Source organism: Calypte anna, chromosome 27, assembly GCF_003957555.1.
Source record: "Calypte anna isolate BGI_N300 chromosome 27, bCalAnn1_v1.p, whole genome shotgun sequence".
Classification (NCBI taxonomy): Eukaryota; Metazoa; Chordata; class Aves; order Apodiformes; family Trochilidae; genus Calypte; species Calypte anna.
The window spans coordinates 470,665-489,061 of NC_044272.1; the positions used below are offsets into that span (position 1 = coordinate 470,665).

General features: G+C 52.0%; 1 protein-coding gene across 1 annotated transcript in view; it reads left to right on the top strand.

The window, feature by feature from the left end:
• Positions 1–17,244, top strand: part of SKAP1 (src kinase associated phosphoprotein 1) — a 113,730-nt gene extending 96,486 nt beyond the window's left edge. Inside the window, exons 5-11 of the mRNA XM_030465718.1 lie at positions 10,346–10,420; positions 11,288–11,371; positions 12,095–12,219; positions 12,875–12,938; positions 13,269–13,442; positions 16,952–17,014; positions 17,195–17,244. Of these exons, the coding sequence (XP_030321578.1) occupies positions 10,346–10,420; positions 11,288–11,371; positions 12,095–12,219; positions 12,875–12,938; positions 13,269–13,442; positions 16,952–17,014; positions 17,195–17,244 (635 nt within the window). The remainder of the gene's footprint in view (positions 1–10,345; positions 10,421–11,287; positions 11,372–12,094; positions 12,220–12,874; positions 12,939–13,268; positions 13,443–16,951; positions 17,015–17,194) is intronic.
• The last annotated feature ends 1,153 nt before the right edge of the window (positions 17,245–18,397 follow it).

Here is an 18,397-nt window from a genome sequence, read left to right on the forward strand (position 1 = left end):
CCCACGGCACCACAGGCAGAGCTCTCCTGGGGCTCCTGGGGGGCTTCCCCCTTCCCCAGTTCCTGCATGGCTCCATGCCCAGCCACGCCAGGAGGTGGGAGCCTGGGAGGACTCACAGACACCTCAGGGTGCCAGACCCCGGAAAGAATTGGGGAGAGGGAAATGTAAAAGAAAAAGGGAGGGGGGGAGTTAAGCCAGAGGTGGAAGTTGCTGGAATAACGGTGCCAGGTTGGGAAAAATGAGGTGTGAAATCCCCTGCTCTTTGCTGGTCCAACATTTGAGGCTTGGGGAGGGGAAGGAAGGGGATGCTCCATCTTTGCATCCTCTCCTTGGGGCTGGATCCAGGTCGTGGGATGCTCCCCTGGGTGCTGAGCCATCCCCAGCCTCTCCAGGCACTGCAGGGTTTGTCTGAGAGCCATGGAGGAGGGAGGCAATGGGTGTGTTTAGAAAACCCAAAGGTATTAATTTCAAAATGAAGTTTTCAGAAAGAATTGTTAAGACTCAAAAGGAAAAAAGACAAATCCCCGAAAGTTGTTGCTTGCCAAATCTCAAGTAAGACACTGGAGCCTTAATTAATATTCTCCTGCAGAGCCAAAACCTGGAAGGCCAAGAAAGGGAACTGCTGGATTGATTCAAAACTTAGAATAGGGAGACAAAGTTTGGGAAGATGAGATCTGCCCAGGGGAAGGCTGTGATGTGGAACCTCAAACTCCGTGGCATCACTACTGATAACACTTCCTCCCTTAAATAAATCAGCTTTAAAGTTAATAGGATTTCATTTCCCCCCCTCATGTATCCATCAAGTTAAAAGTAAATTTATCTTCCCAATAAAATTCCAAACGTTGCTTTGGAAGATTTTTTTTATTTGAATTTCAGTCTCAGACCATATAGTGCTGAACATCAGCTGTGAATAGAAGTTAATAATCACTTCCTAAGCCCCACATCTTTCACTATTGTGTGACATAACACAAAATTTAAGTACCCAAATAAATGTTTGTTAAGCTACATAATGACCGAAATATTTCTGCATAGATAGAGTGAGTTCTGCTGGTTAGCTAACAGAAATGTTAAATTTACCATAAAAATGAACTTTAGCAACACGTTTGGATGGTTACTGGCTTTCCTCTAGAAAGGGAATGAAAAGTACAACTGCAAATCCCCATGAAATGGATGATCTCCATGAAGACATCCTCCTCTGTGATTTAAATCATCATGAAAATTGACAATTTAAATCACTTTGAATTAACTCAACCCACCCAAGGCTCCGGTTCCTGCGTTTCTGCTGGGACAGCAGCCACCCAGAAAGCTCCTTTCATCACTTGGGCTCCTGTCTGGGGCTTTAAAAAGAAACATCTTTGTCCCAGAGCAGCTCAAAGCAGGATCCTTAACCAGCTCCAGACACTCCCTGGGCTTTTGCTCTTTTTTCCTTTGCACCAGGAGTCTTGGGAATGGGAAGGGGGGAAATCAGGAGTGGGAATTATCCCCCTCAGCTGCCTCTGGCTGTGCAGCTCCTGGTGCTCCATGGCAGAAAGGAGCTGAGGGATGGAGAGGGATCCCAGGATGGGTGAGGATCCCAAAGCCTCCACCTCTGCCTGAGACAAGGAGGCATCTAGAAGTTTCTCAAGCTCTTTTGGGTTTGCAGAGTTTGCAAAAACAAAGAACAAACCCCAAAACAAACCTCCAAACAACCAAAAGATCAGAGCATCTGGGCCAAAGCTCTTTCTCTGGGAGGGGGTTCCTCAGTCCAGGGATGCTGCAAAGGTGGCACCAAGCTCTGTGTTCTGCACCAGGGCCCTGTGTCCCTGGTCCCACTCCTCATCCACACGTGTCCTTAATTCTGCCTGTGGACAGACAAGACACTAAAGAGGGAGCAGCAAGACGTGGGACAAAGCCTTCTGTCAGGAGGGATTTGGTCTGGGCTGGCTCCAGCTTGTGCAGGGATAATCCTGAGGTTAAGCAAGGTCTGAAATTCATTTGGCAGCTGTGGGAATCACTGCTCCTGTCTGGTGTGGCCTCTCCAGAGCTGTGCCCATCCCCATCTCCTCTTGGCTGCTCTCCTGCCCTGCCTCCTCGGTGCCTCCTTGCTCACACCTGGGGATGATGCATCAGAAGAGGCAGCAGGTTTGGGGGGGGAAACCCTAAAAAATTGGCAGAACCCCAAGGAGTTGGGTCCAGGAGAAGGAGCCATCAGACCTCAGCTTGTGGGTTTGCTGGTGGTTGGGTTTTTGTTTTGGTTTGGTTTTTTTTTTCCCTCTCTAAACAATCTGTCTGCATCCAGATTGGCAGCCACTGGAGCACATTCATTTTGCAGAGAGGCATCCCTAAATGGGGAGAGGATAATTTATACTGACATAAAGCACCTTTATTTGGATATAACTATCTACATTAAGGAGGTTGGATTGCTCTCCCCATATCAGTGTGGTGTAGTTGAAGCTCCATTACTCGGGTAGAAGCTATTCCTGGCTCTGCTCCTGATTTATTGGGCTGGCAGAGCCAGGCTGGGTGTGTCTGGATTCATGTTGTGTTGATATCAGAAAATCAACGTTTCTTTCGTAATCCGAGGTGTGTGATGTAAATCAAGAGGGCTCAAGGGAAGGCAGGGGCATTTTATCAGTGTAAAACGAGAGGAGAAGTGAGCCCAAGGGGAGGATTTACCCGGGAACTGTGCTTTTATCATTTTACGACCTGTTGATTTTACTTTTCTAACAATTACTCAGAAGTAGGAAGCAAGGGGGGGGGGGGGAAATTTAAAAGGGAAAAAAAAAAATAAAAAAAAAGTAGACCTGAGCTTAGATGAAAGGAAAGCAGGAGACCCAAGCTCCTGGTTTGAAATGAAAGAATTTAATAAGCACAGGAAGGGTGGATTCCTCCCCCTTGCAGCCTCCAGCCCTGGTCAAGCCCTTCCTTGGGTTCTCAGGGGTGAGGTGGCATTTTCCAGCCTCAAGTTTTGGCCCTTTCAGCCACGCTGGGGAGCTGAGGGATCTGCTTTGCCTCTGGTTTCCTTGGGTGCCCCAAACCCAACCAGCAAATGATGTTTGTAGGGCAGGGGGGGTGGTACCCAGGGGGCCACCCTGGTGCTTCCCATCCCATCCAGGGATGTCACCAGCTGGTAGCATGGCACGGAGGGTCAGGGACAACAGTGCCAAGGAATTGACCACCAAAGGACCTTGATGGGCTTTAGGGACCAAACAAACCAGGAGCCTGGCTGCAAGCAGCAGTTTGGACTAATTCCCTGCAAATTTTGTTTTGAAGAGTGATGCTGGGTTTGATCCTGCTTGGAGCTTCAGGGATGGGATTTAGGCTTGGGAAGAGCAGTGGAATTGCAGGTACCAATGTTCTCAGCAGCAGCAGGCAGGTGAAGGTGGCTTCCTAGGGAAATACTGCCAAAAATTTGCTTAAATATCCCTCAAATCAGCTGCCCCAGGCCTTCTCTTTGCCCTTTCCAGTGCTTAGGCTGAGGAAGAGGCTGTTAGAGGGCTAGTACCAGCCTGGCAAGTGAAATAAATCCATTTGAAATATAATAATAATGATGGGGAATAACTCCCAGCAGTTCTCCTGGGGTGGCCCCACTGGGTGCTGAATGCTGCCCAGCAGATGGGTTCCCCCAGCTTGGGAAGTTTGAAGAAATGAGAAATAAGAAGAGTTGGATCAGGAGGAGATCCTTGAGGTCCCTTCCAAGGTGATGTTCTAGGATTCTATGAGTTTTGGTTTGCAGGAGGTTGGGAACACTGCAAGGTTGGGCTGGGGGTTTGGTCCTGCCCCTCTCCCAGGTGGGTGCTGGTGCCAGAATCCCTGCTCTTTGGTTGAGACCCAAATCGAGGTCGTTCTTCCCCTGAAACACAGCTCCTCCAGCTGCAGGAGAGAAATGAAGTAACAATGAAAAAACCCTCAGGGAAATCACTTACTATTTCCAGCCTTCTCACATGGGTTCTTGACACTCAGGTCTGCAGAGAGGGGAAAAAAAAAAACAACCAAAAAAAAAACCTGATTTATGCCGTCGGTCATCAGACAATGGGGAGGTGAGGTCAGGCATGGGCATTCCTCATCTCTTCCCCAGCACTCCGAGATCCCTTGGGCAAGGTGGAATCAAAGCATTTCAAATGGTAGAGGTCATGAGAGTGACAGTGTACGAGGTAAGGGAGCAGAGCCTCCTCTGGCAGGCTGACTCCCATAGATCTTCATCCGCCCGTTGGTTCCGCCTGAAAAATTGCGTGTCGTTTGCTTTACTTTTTTTCCCCCCTCACCCTCCTCTCTCCTTAAATCCTGGTGATTTTCCAGGGTGATCTATTGGAATCCTCGGTGTCGAGGCCGGTGGTGATGTAGGATGGGATTTTTGGAGGAATAAAGGGCTGTGGGGTGGCCTTCAGCAAACAGGTGGCTGAGCTGTGGATGAAAATCCCCTCTGCGTCCCTTGGGAGTTTCCCTGCCCTGGTTTCTGGCTCTGGGGCCTGGTGTGGTGATGTTGGGTGGCAGAGAGGTTGGGTGGGACATCACAACAGGGTCTGGTGTGTCCCCTCAAAGCTGACAGCCCTGAGCAGACCTCGGGGTGGTGTCTGTGGGTACCCAGAGTTTGCTGCTTGGGTCCCTCCTTGCCTGGTGTTCCCATCTCTGGAGGTTTGTTCCTGATGGTGTTGGGTATGGATGGACCTGATGACCTTAGAGGTCTTTTCCAACCTTAACAATTCCATGACTGGATCCTGAAAACCCCCCTGGGACCACTCTGGAAGGCACTCCAGGGCAGAGGCAGGTGGTCCCACCTGGGCCAGGGGGGTTTCAATCAGGCTTCAAGTGTCAGGCTTAGGTTTCCAAGGAGGTGGTGATGATGCAACCTCAACGAGAAGCAAATCACGGTCCAAGTGCCCCTTGAGGCCGGGCTGGGGTTTGGTGGAACCCCTCGAGGTGCCCAGATGTGATCACTTCTCCATCAGGCTCTTGGAGTAAGGGCATCCAGGGCCAGGCTGAGGGGTGGCTTTTGTCAGGGCAGAGATTTCAGCAGCGTTTCAGTGAACTCATCGAGCCACACGTCTCGGGAACTTTCCTCTTCCATCTGTCTGCACCGAGCCACCCGTGGAAGGAAATGGATGAGTCCTTCAAACCTTCTCCAGGCCCCGGAAAATGAGGCAGTCCAGTTAACAATAAATGGTGGCTGCTTGGAGCACACATGAGCGGTCTGGTGGAGAAGAAAAGAAAGTTGAGCTTAATGAAGTCCCCGCGCCCGCGTCCCTGCGCGTGGACAGGAAAGGACGGGTGGTTTATAACTGTTTATTGGAGTTAATGGTAATAAATTCCTCACTTGTGATGCATTAACTTTAATGTTTTCATTACGTGATGATTTAGGTTTTCCCTTTCCACGTTGTAAATCATGGTGTCCCGGTAGCACAGCAGGTCGAATGTCTGACATAATGTTGTGTTTGGGGGAGAGAAATAACAGGGGACTGAGTTACACAGATTGGATATTTATACATTTCATACACCAGGCTTCTTTTTCTGTTGGTTTTTTTTTTTTTTTTAGAGGGCTTTAAAAAACCGTGTCCTGGGGAAGCCTGCCATGGGGGGACAGACAGACCCAACCGAGCTGAGCTCTCTGAGATGTGGCACTGAAGGGCTGGTTTCCATGGCAACTCCCCAAATCCACTCGGTGCTGAAGAGGTGTTTTTTTTTCTCCCCCCTCCCTCTCTGCTGAGTGTGAGCCCTTGGCTAATGAGCTGTGCAAATAGATATTGAGATTTAGTGGTTTTTATTTTGCAATTATAGACTTAGTGATTTGGAAGGAAACTTTTGGGCCAAAGGCTCTGCCTCCTCTTTGAAATTTCTTTTCCTTTTTCTCCCTTTGGCAAAGTTGGTTCAACTGCAAACTTGCTGTCAAGTTTTCCAGACGGGTGTGGGGTGGGTGGGTGGAAACACCAATAAAAGTTTGGAGGCTTTTTCCACCCTCTCTCAGGCTAAATCCCAGCCCAACCCACAGTCAGCTCTTTGCTGTTTCCTGTGTCTTGTTTTCTTATCAATCACCAAACCCAGGGTCAGAAACTCCTCTGGAAACCCAGCCGTGAATCCAACACTAATTTGGTGCCTGACAGAGGTCCAGCTGTGGGTCCTCTCTTTATCTGTGGCTGGTCATTAATTGTGGGCCAACCCATCAGGGCCAAGGCCCCACTCAGCCCCAGGTGAAAATTGTGCTTTTCTTGAGCGACTTCCACAGATTTTGGGTTCTCTTCTGACTCTCAAAAGCATCCACATTGCCTGGGCCCAGTTCATCTTGGTTCTTGCCTTCAGTGCTGGTTTGTACTGATGGCTACAACTCCACAATTCCTCCCCTGTCCCAGAGGAAGCTCTGGGGTTCTCTGCAGTTTTTTGGATGGGATTTGGGATGATGCCTTGGGGCATCCAAGGGCTTCGGAGCCTAAGGATGACTGATCCCAAAGCTGAACACAGGGATATTTCAGCTGATAATTTCCTCTCCATGATTTGTTACCATTGATTTTCAGCAGCCTCCTGTTTGCTGACCAGATTTCAGTTGAGGATGTTATCCCGGGCTGGATGCCTGGATTTTGCTTACTAGCCTCTTCTGAAAAGTCAAGCTGAAGCCCAGATAAATCTTCTCTGCTGTGCTTTGCCTTTACTTCATATACTTTCTTATTTTCCTGCTCAAAAAAATGCCATAAAATGATCCTGGCACAAGATCCATTCCATGGGATCCATGCTGACAGTTGTTTAGTTCCCCATTTTCTTTGACAGAGTTTTGCTCGTTCTGTTCCCGGGGTTAAAATGATCCTGGGGCTGTTTCCAGAGTGCTGAGAGGTTCAGTGATGTTCCCAAGGATTGGGGGCAAATATCTCTGAGGGCCACCAAGGAGCCACTGAGGAGATGGAACTGGTCCATGGGGTAGATCTTACTGGTGACTGATTTGGGATCCCTGGGAGGAGGGTTTGGGTGGGGACCCACATGGATCAGGATGCAGGGAAGGGGAGATGCTCTCAAGATCTTTTTGATCTTGGGAAAATGATGGTGGTTCAAACATGGGAAGCATTATTCTCCCATCAGAGGTGGGTAGGAGCTGCTTGGGGGTTTCTCAGAGGGTTGTCAGGCACTGGAAGGGGCTTCCCAGGACAGTGCTGGAGTCACCATCCCTGGAGGCTTTTAAAGAACATTTGGACCCAGTCCTTAAGGACGTGGTTTAGTAGTTAGCTTATGCTGTTGGTCAAAGGTTGGACTAGATGATCTTGGAGGTCTCTTCCAGCCTAAACATTCTGATTTCTGGATGAAACCTCTGTTTGAGGAGACCCAGAGATGCTCCTCAGCAGCGGCCACCCCAGCAGCCACGTCCCGGACCTGTTTGGTGCCAGACCTTGGTGCTGGGTGAGATTTCCAGAAGCTTTCATCCTTCTCCCGAGTTCCTCTGGCTCTGGAGGCAGTGGGAGGGGATGTTTGTCTCTCTCACATTGTTTTTTTTTTTTATTTTTCCTCCTCATCTCCAACGGGAAACGAGCACAGGCAGCGGGGGGGGGTGGGAGGTGGCCAAGTGTGCTCTGGGGTCGAGCTGGGGTTGGGTTTTCCCTGCAGAATCCCCGAGACTGGAATCTGCTCCAAGCCTGGTGGGTAAAGAGTGAGCTGAGACCCCTCCTGCCCCCATCTTGGGGACCTTTGAGCAGGAGGTGGATGTGACAGCGTGGGGACCACGGGACATTTTTGTGTCCCTGGTGGCCACGAGTCAGGGAGCACCCACGGGAGGCCCCTGAGGGGTATGGGGAGGAGGGGGGTGGGCATTTGGCAGCCAGAACTTCTCAAAACTCTACCCAAAAGCTGCCATGTAGGCTTGGGGGTGCCCTGGGTTCAGGCTGATGCCTTTGAGGCTCAGAGCATCCTTGAGCAGCTCCCCAGAGATGCAGATGCCAGGACAGGTTGAGATGCACTAAAAAAGGGGAAGGAAAGAGCCAGCGTCATCTTCTGCACCCATGGGTGGGGGTCTCTGGCCCCACTTCTCTCCCCCTCCTGAAATCCTGCAGCTTTGCAGCCTCTGCAGGGAAGGGATCTCCAGGATTTTGGCAGAGAGCTGTTCCTGGAAGGCTGCAGATGGAGCCATGGATCCCCCCCCATGCAGATTTAATCTCCCTGGCTCTGTGTGTAACACAGGTGACAGCTGCCCTCTTCATGTCACATTCTGTAAAATGTAGATTTTCCAGAGCCCCACACAATCAAATCAGCCCTCCCAACCCCTCCTTAATTGTCTGAACTTGTCTGAGCAGCCAGAGAGGGTCTGAGAAGAAGGGAGTCTCCTTTTGTCCTGATTTCCCTGCTGGGAAACTGAGGCAGGAGAAATTTGGGGTCCCAAGGGTGTTCTGGAGGTGATGCCACCGAGGTGCCCCAGTGAGCTGCCAGCCTGGCACCTGGAGCCCCCAAATAACCCAACCTGTGGGGGCTGTTTTAGTGGAAAATGGATCTCAAGTAGAGCCAAGCACCCCGGGGAGGCAGGAGCTGTCCCAGGGGGGGTCTCACGGGCAAGAACCAAGAAATGATGGGTGAGGAGGGGGCTGGAAGAGGCTGCTGGGGGCTCTCGTGGTGTCCCTGCTGCTTCCCCACTCTTTGTGCCATTCGGAAGCTCCTTGCACACCCCCAGACCCCTCTTGGCAAGGGAGGAAAGAGCAGAAAGTGCCTCTTGGAGAGGCCCGGGATGGTTGGACACATCCTTTGGCTCAAGCCACGGCAGCATCCTGCACACTGGCAATTTCTGCAGCTGCTTTTCTGGGATTGGTGTGTGGGGGGGGTAGGATGGAGGGAAGCCCCATGCTGATAATGGACTGAGCATAAATGAAATTAAAGAAGCGAAGCAGCACGGGCAGCTCCTGCCTTCCTTCCCCCCCCTGGGTAATTCAATTCCAGCGCTGGCGCTGATGGGATCTCACTGGGGCTGCCTCCATCACCCCGCTGGGGCCTGGATTCTTCACATCTAAATAAAAGTTTCACTCAAGCATTTTTTATGCTCCTGCCAGCGGGGTGAGGGAGCTGGCGTTGGGCACATTAATGTCATATTCATACTCACAGGGTTGTCCCCCCCCTGCACCCGGCAGCACCGTTCTGTTTCCATCATCGTAAACATCCCAGAAAATGACATCTGTGTTTGCAAAAGGAGAGGGAGCTCGGGTTTGTTACAGTCCAACAAAGGGTTGGGTTGTAAGAAAAAAAAACACTGAGGGACTCAGTGCTGCTAAAGAAAAGCCCAAAGCAGGGTTTGCTGGGCAAGTGCTGGAGAAAAAATGAGATTTTCTGCCCGGGAAGGTGGTGGCTGAGTCCTGCAGCCATTGCAGAGGGGCAGTCCCACTGGATCCTGGCTTTTCCCTGCTCTGAGTCCCCTCTGACAGCTCTGCACAAGCCGAGGGTTTGTTCTTTGCAGGGCCTGGGTTTCAGCCAGCAGAGCAGACAGACCTGGAGGAGCCTTCCCACCAACCCAAACTTTGCTTCTCTTTGTGTCTGCCGCTCGCCCCGAGACCCATCTGGGGAAGATTTATGGCCAGCCCGGAGTTTGGGAACTATAAAACACACCAAAAAAAAAAAAAAGAAAATAGGCTGTGAAGGAGGGGGGTGACAGTGGGGATGGATGGGGCTGAGAGCTGGGTGCTGGCGAGACAGAGAAAAGCAGAGGAGCTCCTGTGAGCTGGGATCCTGGGAAGAACCTGGGTACAGGGAGATGGTTGGGGCCATTGGGTTGCCTGGGGTTTTTTGTTGTGTTTTCGTACAAGCTGTTGTGGCAGGAGATGAGCAGGAGAGGAAGGGGAGGGCTGCTCAGCAACAAGACGTGGCCTGGGGGACATCCTGTCCCCGAGGTGAGGATGGGATGTGGCCACCACCTTGTGCAGGGAGAGCCAGCTGAGCAGGGAGAGCTGCGGTGGCCTGAGACAAAGCAGACACCAAATCCATAAAGCTGAGCAGCTCCTTCCTGCTGCCCAGGGCTCCTGGGGACCCAAAGGACCTTGTCTGGGGGTGAAGAGCTGAGCATCCCCTCCAGCAGCATCACCAGGCTCTGAGCCTGGGGCTCTGTGCACATCACTGACTCAGAATCATTTTTCCCTTTAAGATCAGCAAATCCAACCCCATCCCCAGCACTGCCAGGGCCACCACTAAACCATGGCAGGGTCCTGGTTTCCTTGAGGGCTCCTGGGATTAGGAATCGGAATGGTTTGGGTGGGAAGGGACCTCAAGGATCATCCAGTTCCAACCCCTGGTGGGTGAGATGATGGGAGCCAGGACTTTCTGGCTTCTCAGGCTGCTTCTGTAGGAAAGGAGCCTGAAAACATCCTGCTGAGGGGTTGTGCATCTGGGAGATGCCAAAGCTCTGCTCTGCTCTCTCTAGGGCTGGAGGAGATCACCCCCAGGCCTGTCCAAGGGAACATTTTGAAGCAAGGATATCTGGAGAAGAAGTCCCGAGGTAAAGTGCACCATCAGGTTTGGGGATGTCACCTCTGAATTACCAAAACCTCCAATTTTCAGCTGAAGAGCAAAGAGGAAGATGCAGCTTTGTCTGCAGGCACAGGCAGAACCTTCCAGGCTGCTCTCAGGCACCCAGGGAGGGCACAGCCTGCATTTATTTTCCTCCTTTGCAGATCATCAAACAAAAAAAAAAAAAAAAAAAGAAAGAAAAAAAAACCAAAAAAAAGATTAAACCCCAACAATTGAATTAAAGCAGCAGCCCAGTCCTCTTAAGGCAAGATGTGCCCTTCTAATACCTAATGAGGATAAAATCCCAGGGAAGACAAGGGAGTTGGTAGCATCACACACATTAGCAAGTTGAGATAAGGGCTGTGAGTCAGCCTGGGGTTTATCTTGATCTTCCTGGCTCTTGTGAAAGCTACAAATTATTTCCTCATCACTGGGATTTTATCTTGATTTATTTGCTGTATGGCAGGGGGTATGAGGCAAGAACAGCCCCGTTTCAACTCATGGCCATCAGCTGTGGAGCTGGGCCCTGCATGTTTTTGCTTGTTCCTATGACAGAGAAATGACTGAAACCTGATTTGGGGAGGTTGAACCCAAAGAAACCAAAAAAAACCTCCTGGGTCAGTGCTGGAGAAAGCTGCAGAGGCTCCAGCCTGGTGGGATGGGTTGGTTCTCTCTTCCTTGGCTGAGGCTTTGGATCTAAATTTGCTCACCTGAATTTTGTGCCAGAAATCCAGAGGATTCTGTTAGGAAATAAAAATAATAATAATAAATTATTCTTTCCTCTAAATGTGCAGGTGAAGCACACAATGATAGAACAGAAATTAACATTTTTTCACTCTTTTTCTCTTCTTTCTAGAGCACAGCTTTTTTGGGTCAGAGTGGCAGAAGAGGTGGTGTGTCCTCCACAGAAAGACTTTTTACTACTATGCCAACGAGAAAAGTAAGAAGTGAGGTCCCTGCCCTGTCCCCAAGCTTGGGGTGGTGGCTGAGGACAGGGACAGGGCTGGAGGAGAGCAGGGGGAGCACAACAGGGAGGTTCTCCTCAAAAGGTAGAACTCAGCTTGTGGGTTTTTTCCCCAAAAAACACCTTTATGGGTGAAGAACAAGAGCAGAGAGCCCCAGAGCTGTGTGTACCAGGTTTTCCATCAGCCATCACCCAGTGACTGGGTATAACCCACCTGGCAGTGGACATAAATATTTTGCAGTCATGCTCCATCAGGCACCCATAAACAGACAGCTAATATCTCCAGCAGGTTTGGGCATGATGAGATGGATAAATAGATGCCTTTCCTCTCCTCCACCCAGCCAGGACCACGGCTCCAAAGCCCCCACACCTGCAGCTTTGGTTTGCAGTGATGAGGAGAGGATTGAACCCCAGCAGGGGTGGGGATGGAGCTGGAGCTTTGACCTCCTCCCTTTGTCCTCCTCTCACCCCAGCAGGATCTGTGCAAGGGGCAGAGGTGGGGGTTGGAGCCAAGGGTTGGTTTCTGGGGGTTTTGTCATCTTCCAAATCACTGAATCAGAAAGTGGGTTGGGTTGGAAGGGACCCTAAATCCCACCCAGTGCCACCCCTGTTGTGGGCAGGGACACCTCACAGAAGTGCAACCAGCTTGATGGCAAGATGCAAACTGTGTTATTTAGAGGGTTTTGCTTCTTTTTCCAGGCAAACAACCTAAAGGCAACTTCTCCATTGAGCACTACAGTGCCCGGGTGGCTCCTCACCTGCGCAGGGACTCCCGCAGGAGATGCTGCTTTGAGTTAACCTGTCCTGGCAAACGCTCCTATGAGGTAGGAACTGGGGGGGAAAATGGAGCTTCTGGGCTGGTTTGGGCTCAAGGTGCAGAAGCCAGGCCTGGGGCAGAGGTGCAGGCTGGAGCTGGAGGGTCAGGGAGGCTGCAAGTGTCCAAACTCCTGTGAAACAACCCAAAAAGTCCTGGTGCTTCTCCTTCTGGGCAGCTGGGCTCAGCATGGATTTTCTGTTGGCACAAGAGGGATCCTGGGATCCCTTTGCACAGGGTTGAGTGAGGACATAGAGAGGGTTGGGTTTGGAAAGCCCATTTTTAAATAAGCAGTTCAGAGTCAGGTTCAATGTAAACCTTCAGGCTGAGTGTCCAGGCAGGGGGAGCCTAAAACTTGGGGTCATGAAAAACCTGCCCAATCCACCAAGTGTGGAGTCTGTGTAGTGGATTCAGCAGGGACTGTGGTTTTCATCTGGATTATTGTAATGAATTGGGCTTGACAGCTTTCCTCTGGGATGGGCTGGCTCTGTTCCACTTCTCTTTCCCCCTTTGGAATAAGAAGTGAAGAAGTGAAACAGTTTTCCCAAAGTCAGAGGGGAGGGAAGGGCAGCTCCAGGATCTCCATCCCCTCTTCTAGCAGGAAATCTTTTTTTCCTCTCCCTCCCTACAAGCAGCAGCACAGTAACAAGTGCCCCTCTCCCCAGTTCACAGCCCCAAGCCCAGCAGAGGCTGAAGATTGGGTGGATCAGATCCAGTTCCTCCTGAAAGGTGAGTCTGGCAGCTTGGCCAGGGCTGGGTGATCCCTCGGGTGCTGCAGTTGTCACCAAGTGGGACAAGGAAGGGGTTGGGGTCAGACTCCATTCCTTGAGGCACTTGATGAGTTTTGTCCTTCAGCATTTCCCACCCTTCCTTGGGTCTGTCCTTTGTTTTAGCCTCATCTCAGCTTCCATCCCATTTCCTTCCCACCAGGTGCTCATGGGCTGAGCAAGGGGTTGGTTCCCTCCCTGCAAGGTCCAAAGTGAGCACCGAGTCCCGTGGGATGGGCTCTGGTACCTGGTTTCAGCACCAGCTGGTCCTGTGCCCTTTCTCTCCTGCCAGACCTGAACTCCTTCACCATCCCCTGTGATGAGGAGGAGGAGGAGGAGGATGAAGAGCTCTACAATGACGTGGACAGTTCTGACTCTGTGCACACAGCATCCCACAACAGGACCCTGAATCAGGAGGAAGCAGACATGGAGATGGAAGAGGATGACATCTATGAGGTTTTGCCAGGTGAGCAACTAAATAAAGAGGTCAAAGCCCCAGCCCCCCCCTGGGTGTAGCCCTGCAAACCTGAGACACATCACACAGGGGCTTGGAATCAACATCCAAAGGCTCTGCTGAGTTTAAAGGCCCCATAACTCAAAGGTTTGACCCCGTTTCTTTCTTCATGCTGGGCCAAAAGAGCAAAACCTTTTTGTTCTGGTGAGCCTGAGGGTTTGTAAACCCAGGTGGGGCTTTCAGGGGTTATGTTTGAGCTATATTAGGTTTGGTGAGAGTGGAATCTCTGGGCTGTGTTACCTGGAAAATCAGAGTTTAGATGATGAAAAAGCTCCCTCTGGGCATGCAGTCCTGGCTGTAACACAATGAGTGGCCCTTCCATGAGATGATCAGATAACTGCATTAAAGACCAGGGCTTGATCACTACCAGTGCAGGGGTCTGGAGGTAGCAGGGCAGTGGCTGTGGGTCAGAGGAGCCAGGACTGATCCTGTTCCTGGCACAGAACCCAAATCCTGATGTGAGAAGTCCCAAGGTTTGGTTAAAAGGGTCACTGAAATATGAGGGGTCCCTTGGTGTCTGTGTTGGGAGGTGCAAAACAGGTCCTTGTTGCTTCTTATTTATTTCAGAAATTTAGAATTGAAGTAATTAAATATATATATATATATTAAATGTCCCAGGAGGGTTTATGGTGCCTGAGATCTTTGCCTGATCCTTGCTGCCAAAGGAATCTCTGCTCTGCCCTTGGTCCCCAGGGATGTTCCTCTCCTGCTCCTTCCCTGGTGCTGAGGCTGCAGAGATGGAGGAGAGGACATCCCAGCCAACCCTTCCCTTTAGCTGTGGAGCTTTCTGTGTCCCACCCACCCCACCTTCACCAGAGCTGCTGGGATGTTCCTGAGGCAGCTGGAGGGTTGGCTGAAGGTCCTGGCTCTGGCAGAGCTTTGCTGGGTCCTTTGGTCCTGGTGCTTGGGTTTCCTTGGGGCTTTCCCTGGGGGCTCATCCAAGCCTCCTGCACCCAGTAGCTCCACCATTGTCCCCACCCCTTGTCCCCACCCATTGTCTCCACCCAGTGTCCCCACCCATTGTCATCCCTGTGCTGGGCCAGGGTGCAGACAGGAGTGATGGGAGCTGGAGCATCCTTCCTGCTGGAATGCCAGCATCAGATGGGGACATGGCTGGGACACCAGGCAGGACACCAGGCAGGACACTGCCCCAGCTCTGCCCCTGCATCCCCCAGTTCCCTGCTGGGCTGGGTGTAGGTGGTGGTGGCACTTTGGGGTGCAACCTGTGAGTGGGGAGAAGGTGTCTGGGACCCCCTGGGGACACCCCAAGGAGCACAGGGGGTCCCCCCATCCAAAGCAGGGTCCCCTCGGGGTCCCGAGTGAGAACAGAGAGACAGAGAGGGGGGAGAAAGGAGAGGGGAGTTGAGGAGATAATTTCCTCAGCAAGTCATCGTCGTTAATGAAGTTTTACAAAAACAGATACAACCAAGGAAAAATAAAATTTCACAGGTGATAAATTTTTCCAATTTCCCTGGCAGAATTCGATAGGATTGTTAAATTAAGAGTGAAGGTGTCTGTTAGGAAGCAACGAGCAGTGATGGGTAATTTTATAGAGTGGAAAATTGAATCAAATTGCTTACATTAAAACACAGCTCCTCTGAGAATCTGCCCAATGCCCTGCCTGCTCCGGGGGGGCTCAGGACCCCAGGTGTGGGTGCTCAGGGATCTGGTGCCCCAGCAAAGGTGGGGATGCTCTGCAAAGGGGGGGCAGCAGCAGCACAGCCCCCAGGAGCTGCTTTTTTCAGCCTTTCCCCTCTGATTCAGCGCTCTGGAATCCAGATGGTGGCTGAGCTCAGAGCCAGGCTTGGGAAGGGAAAAGCATCACTCCCAGACTTGACTTGGAAAAATCCCTGGTCCTGACAGCCCGTGGGGTGGAGAGGAGCTGCTTCCATCCCCACGGGCTCCATCCCTGGGTTGCACAGCTCAGAATCCACAGGGACTGAGCCTGGGCCCTCCCAAGGGGTCTGTACCCAGGCTGTGGGCAGGGAGAGCCCTTGGCTGGCCCCAGGAAACATCCCAGGTGGTTTTTCCTCTGTTCTCTCAAAAAAGCCTCCATCTGTCACAGCCCAGCAGCCTCCCAGGGCACCAAAAAGGTTTTTTTCCTCCTAGCACCCTTTGGGAAAGGCAGAGAGAGAGTGGTCAGCAGGGTGGAGAGTTTGGAAAGAAAGGGAAACTGAGGCACAGAATAGGTTAGGTGAGGTTAGAGAGTTTGGTGCCTGTATAAAGGAATCCAGACCCAGGCTTGGGTCTGGGGAATCCAGACAGACAGGGGTGGGAATGATGGGGTGGGGGGTGCTGGTCTGGAGATGTTTACCTTCTCTTTTACAAATGCAAAGAGCAGGCAAAAGCCACTTTCAATAATTTATTTTAGGATCAATGCTAACGAGGTTCTGTCTCGTCAGCAGCCGAGTTTTACAATCAAGTCTGATTTATTTAGGAAGGATCCTGATCCTTGGTGCCTCTCCCCCCTCTAATGGGGGAGCAGTTGCCACCACCCCCCAGCAGTGAGGTGGGACCTGATTTCCATTGTTCAGAGGTAGGGATGGCCCTGACCTCCTCAACAAGTGCCCCAGGCAGCACATCCCTGCCCTGCCCTGGGCAGGAGCCCCAGATTTGGGTTTTATCACCTCTAAAGGTGACAGCAAAGCCACATCCCCTGAGGTGCAGCAGGGACATCACTCCTGCCCCGGGTCCAGCTGTGCCTGGGCTGTGCATCAGGTCCTGAGGAGCAATTTGGATTTCTGGAAGGTTTGTAACTTGATTTTTGGATCTTTCCCTGTTGCTTCTTGTCCCTGGATGCAGAAGGAAAGCTGTGGTGGCAGCCCCAGCACCCAGGGCAGCTGAGGCTGGATGGGTTCTACCTGTCTTGGTGTTAAATAATTTTATTTAACCTCATTTGCAGGTAGATCCAGGCTCCCATCAGCCTCTGCCCACTTGCTTAGGGCTTCCCCATCAAGCATCACCTCTTCCATGGCATCATTTCTTGTTATTTCCTTGCACCCCTCTCCCCACTCCTCTCTGCCTCTTTCTCCTCCTTGATTTCCACTTCTCTCCCCCCACCCTTCCTCGTGTTTCTCTCCTGGCATTTCTTCTCCCTCTCTTGTTTTCTCCAGACTCTCAGTCCCATGCAGGAAGTTTCTCTTCCGACGGGGCTCTGGGCGAGGTGCTGCCATAATTTATGAGGCCATAAGAAGTGATTTGTTTGTAGCAGTGTTAACAACAATTCATATTTTTTATGCAACGCATCTTAAAATATTATCTGTGACTTCCTCCCTTCCACTCTTCACAATTAAGCCAGGGATTTATTATCCTGACAGTCAGAGGCTCTCTCAGCCCTCTGCCTGCCGGGGTTGTTGGTGCAGCAGAAAACTCACAGCCCTTGGACCACAAAACCTTTAGAGGTTCCTTCCCACCCAAATTCTTCTATGATTCTCTGACTTCTCTGTTTTTCTCCCCCCTAGAGCAGGACCTGGACCACCCCTGCCCCGAGGACAAGGAGGCTGCTGGGAGCAGACAGAGAAGAGGTGAGAGCCCAGCACCTTTTGGCCAACCCAGGGATCTCCAGGGTTGGGGAGTCTGAACCCAGAGACCTCTGAACACCCCACGGGGTGTGGGTGGGTGGGTGGGGAGGATGAGAGCAGAGCAAGGGGTGAGTGGTGAGGTTCTGACAACTCCTGCTTGGGAGCTCTCCCCATCTTCTCCAGACCATGGGAATGATTTCCTCTCCCTTTTGGATGAGCACCCCATGGGGTGAGGTGGAGAAGCCCCAGAGCATCCCAGAGCATCCACCCCTTCCCCTGCCCCATGAGCTCCCTGTGCTGAAGGATCTCCCATGGATCTCCCTCCCATCCCTGTCCCTGGGCCCATCCTGGAGCCAACCCCTCCTGCTGCATCCTGAGGAGAAACCCTGGGGCAGAACCATCCTGGGGAGAGGGCAGGAAGCGAGTCCTGGCCCAGAGGAAGCTGCAGCAGGGAGGGATGCGGGCAGGACACGTGGCACCAGCCCAGGAACCAGCACCAGGAGCTCACCAGGGCCCCCCCACCTCTGCTTTTTCCTTAAGGACCCACTCCACGGGCTGGGAGCGGAAGATCTGTTTCCTCCCTGCTCCCACCTGCTTCGTTTTCCATCCCCGTTTCCTCCCGGGAACAGGAAAGTGACGTTTGTGTCCCCGCAGCCAGGGCTGGACCAGGGGCTTCCTGCTGCTCCTCTCTGCAGGGATAAACACATCCTCCTGGCAAAGCCCAGCTCAGGAGAGCTTCCTGCTCCCTCCTCCTGCTCCAGGAGGACCCAAGGTTGAGATCAGACATTGGGAACAAACACCTTTTCCAATCAGAATGATTCCAGGATTCCTGGTGGGTTTGCAAAGCCTGATCCCACAGTTCCCTTTGGTGTTTCCTGGGCCATTGTCCCCAGCCCTGGAGGACACTTGGACCCATTTCTCCCCAAAGCCTGGGAGCACAGGCAGGGCTGAATCCCAGATGCTCCCAGGGACTGCAGCAAGTTCTTCCCCTCCTCCTGGGTCTGTGGGGCTCATTTCCCACCCCCCAGCACCACGAGTGGCTTGGCAGCTGGTACCACCCTTAAAAACCCAACAACCTGCTCCTTATCCACCATCCTGTGGTCTCCAGACAGGGCTGGGCTCTTGTCTGTGCCCACATTCCTTGGCACTGAGTGGGGAGAGCAGGGGGACAGGGGACTTGCAGGCATTTTCCCTCTCCTTTCACAGCTGCTCTCCCTCCCCGTGGGTTTTCCATCCTGGGGTGGGGGTCAGGGGGTGATGCTGACAATGTCACCATGTCCCTGCACCCCAAGGCCACCCCGTGGATGTTGGCTCCTGCCTGTCAGAGCCCTGCCAGACCCCTGCTCAGCACCAGCAGCCTCTGCCCCCCCATCCTGGTTGTTGTTC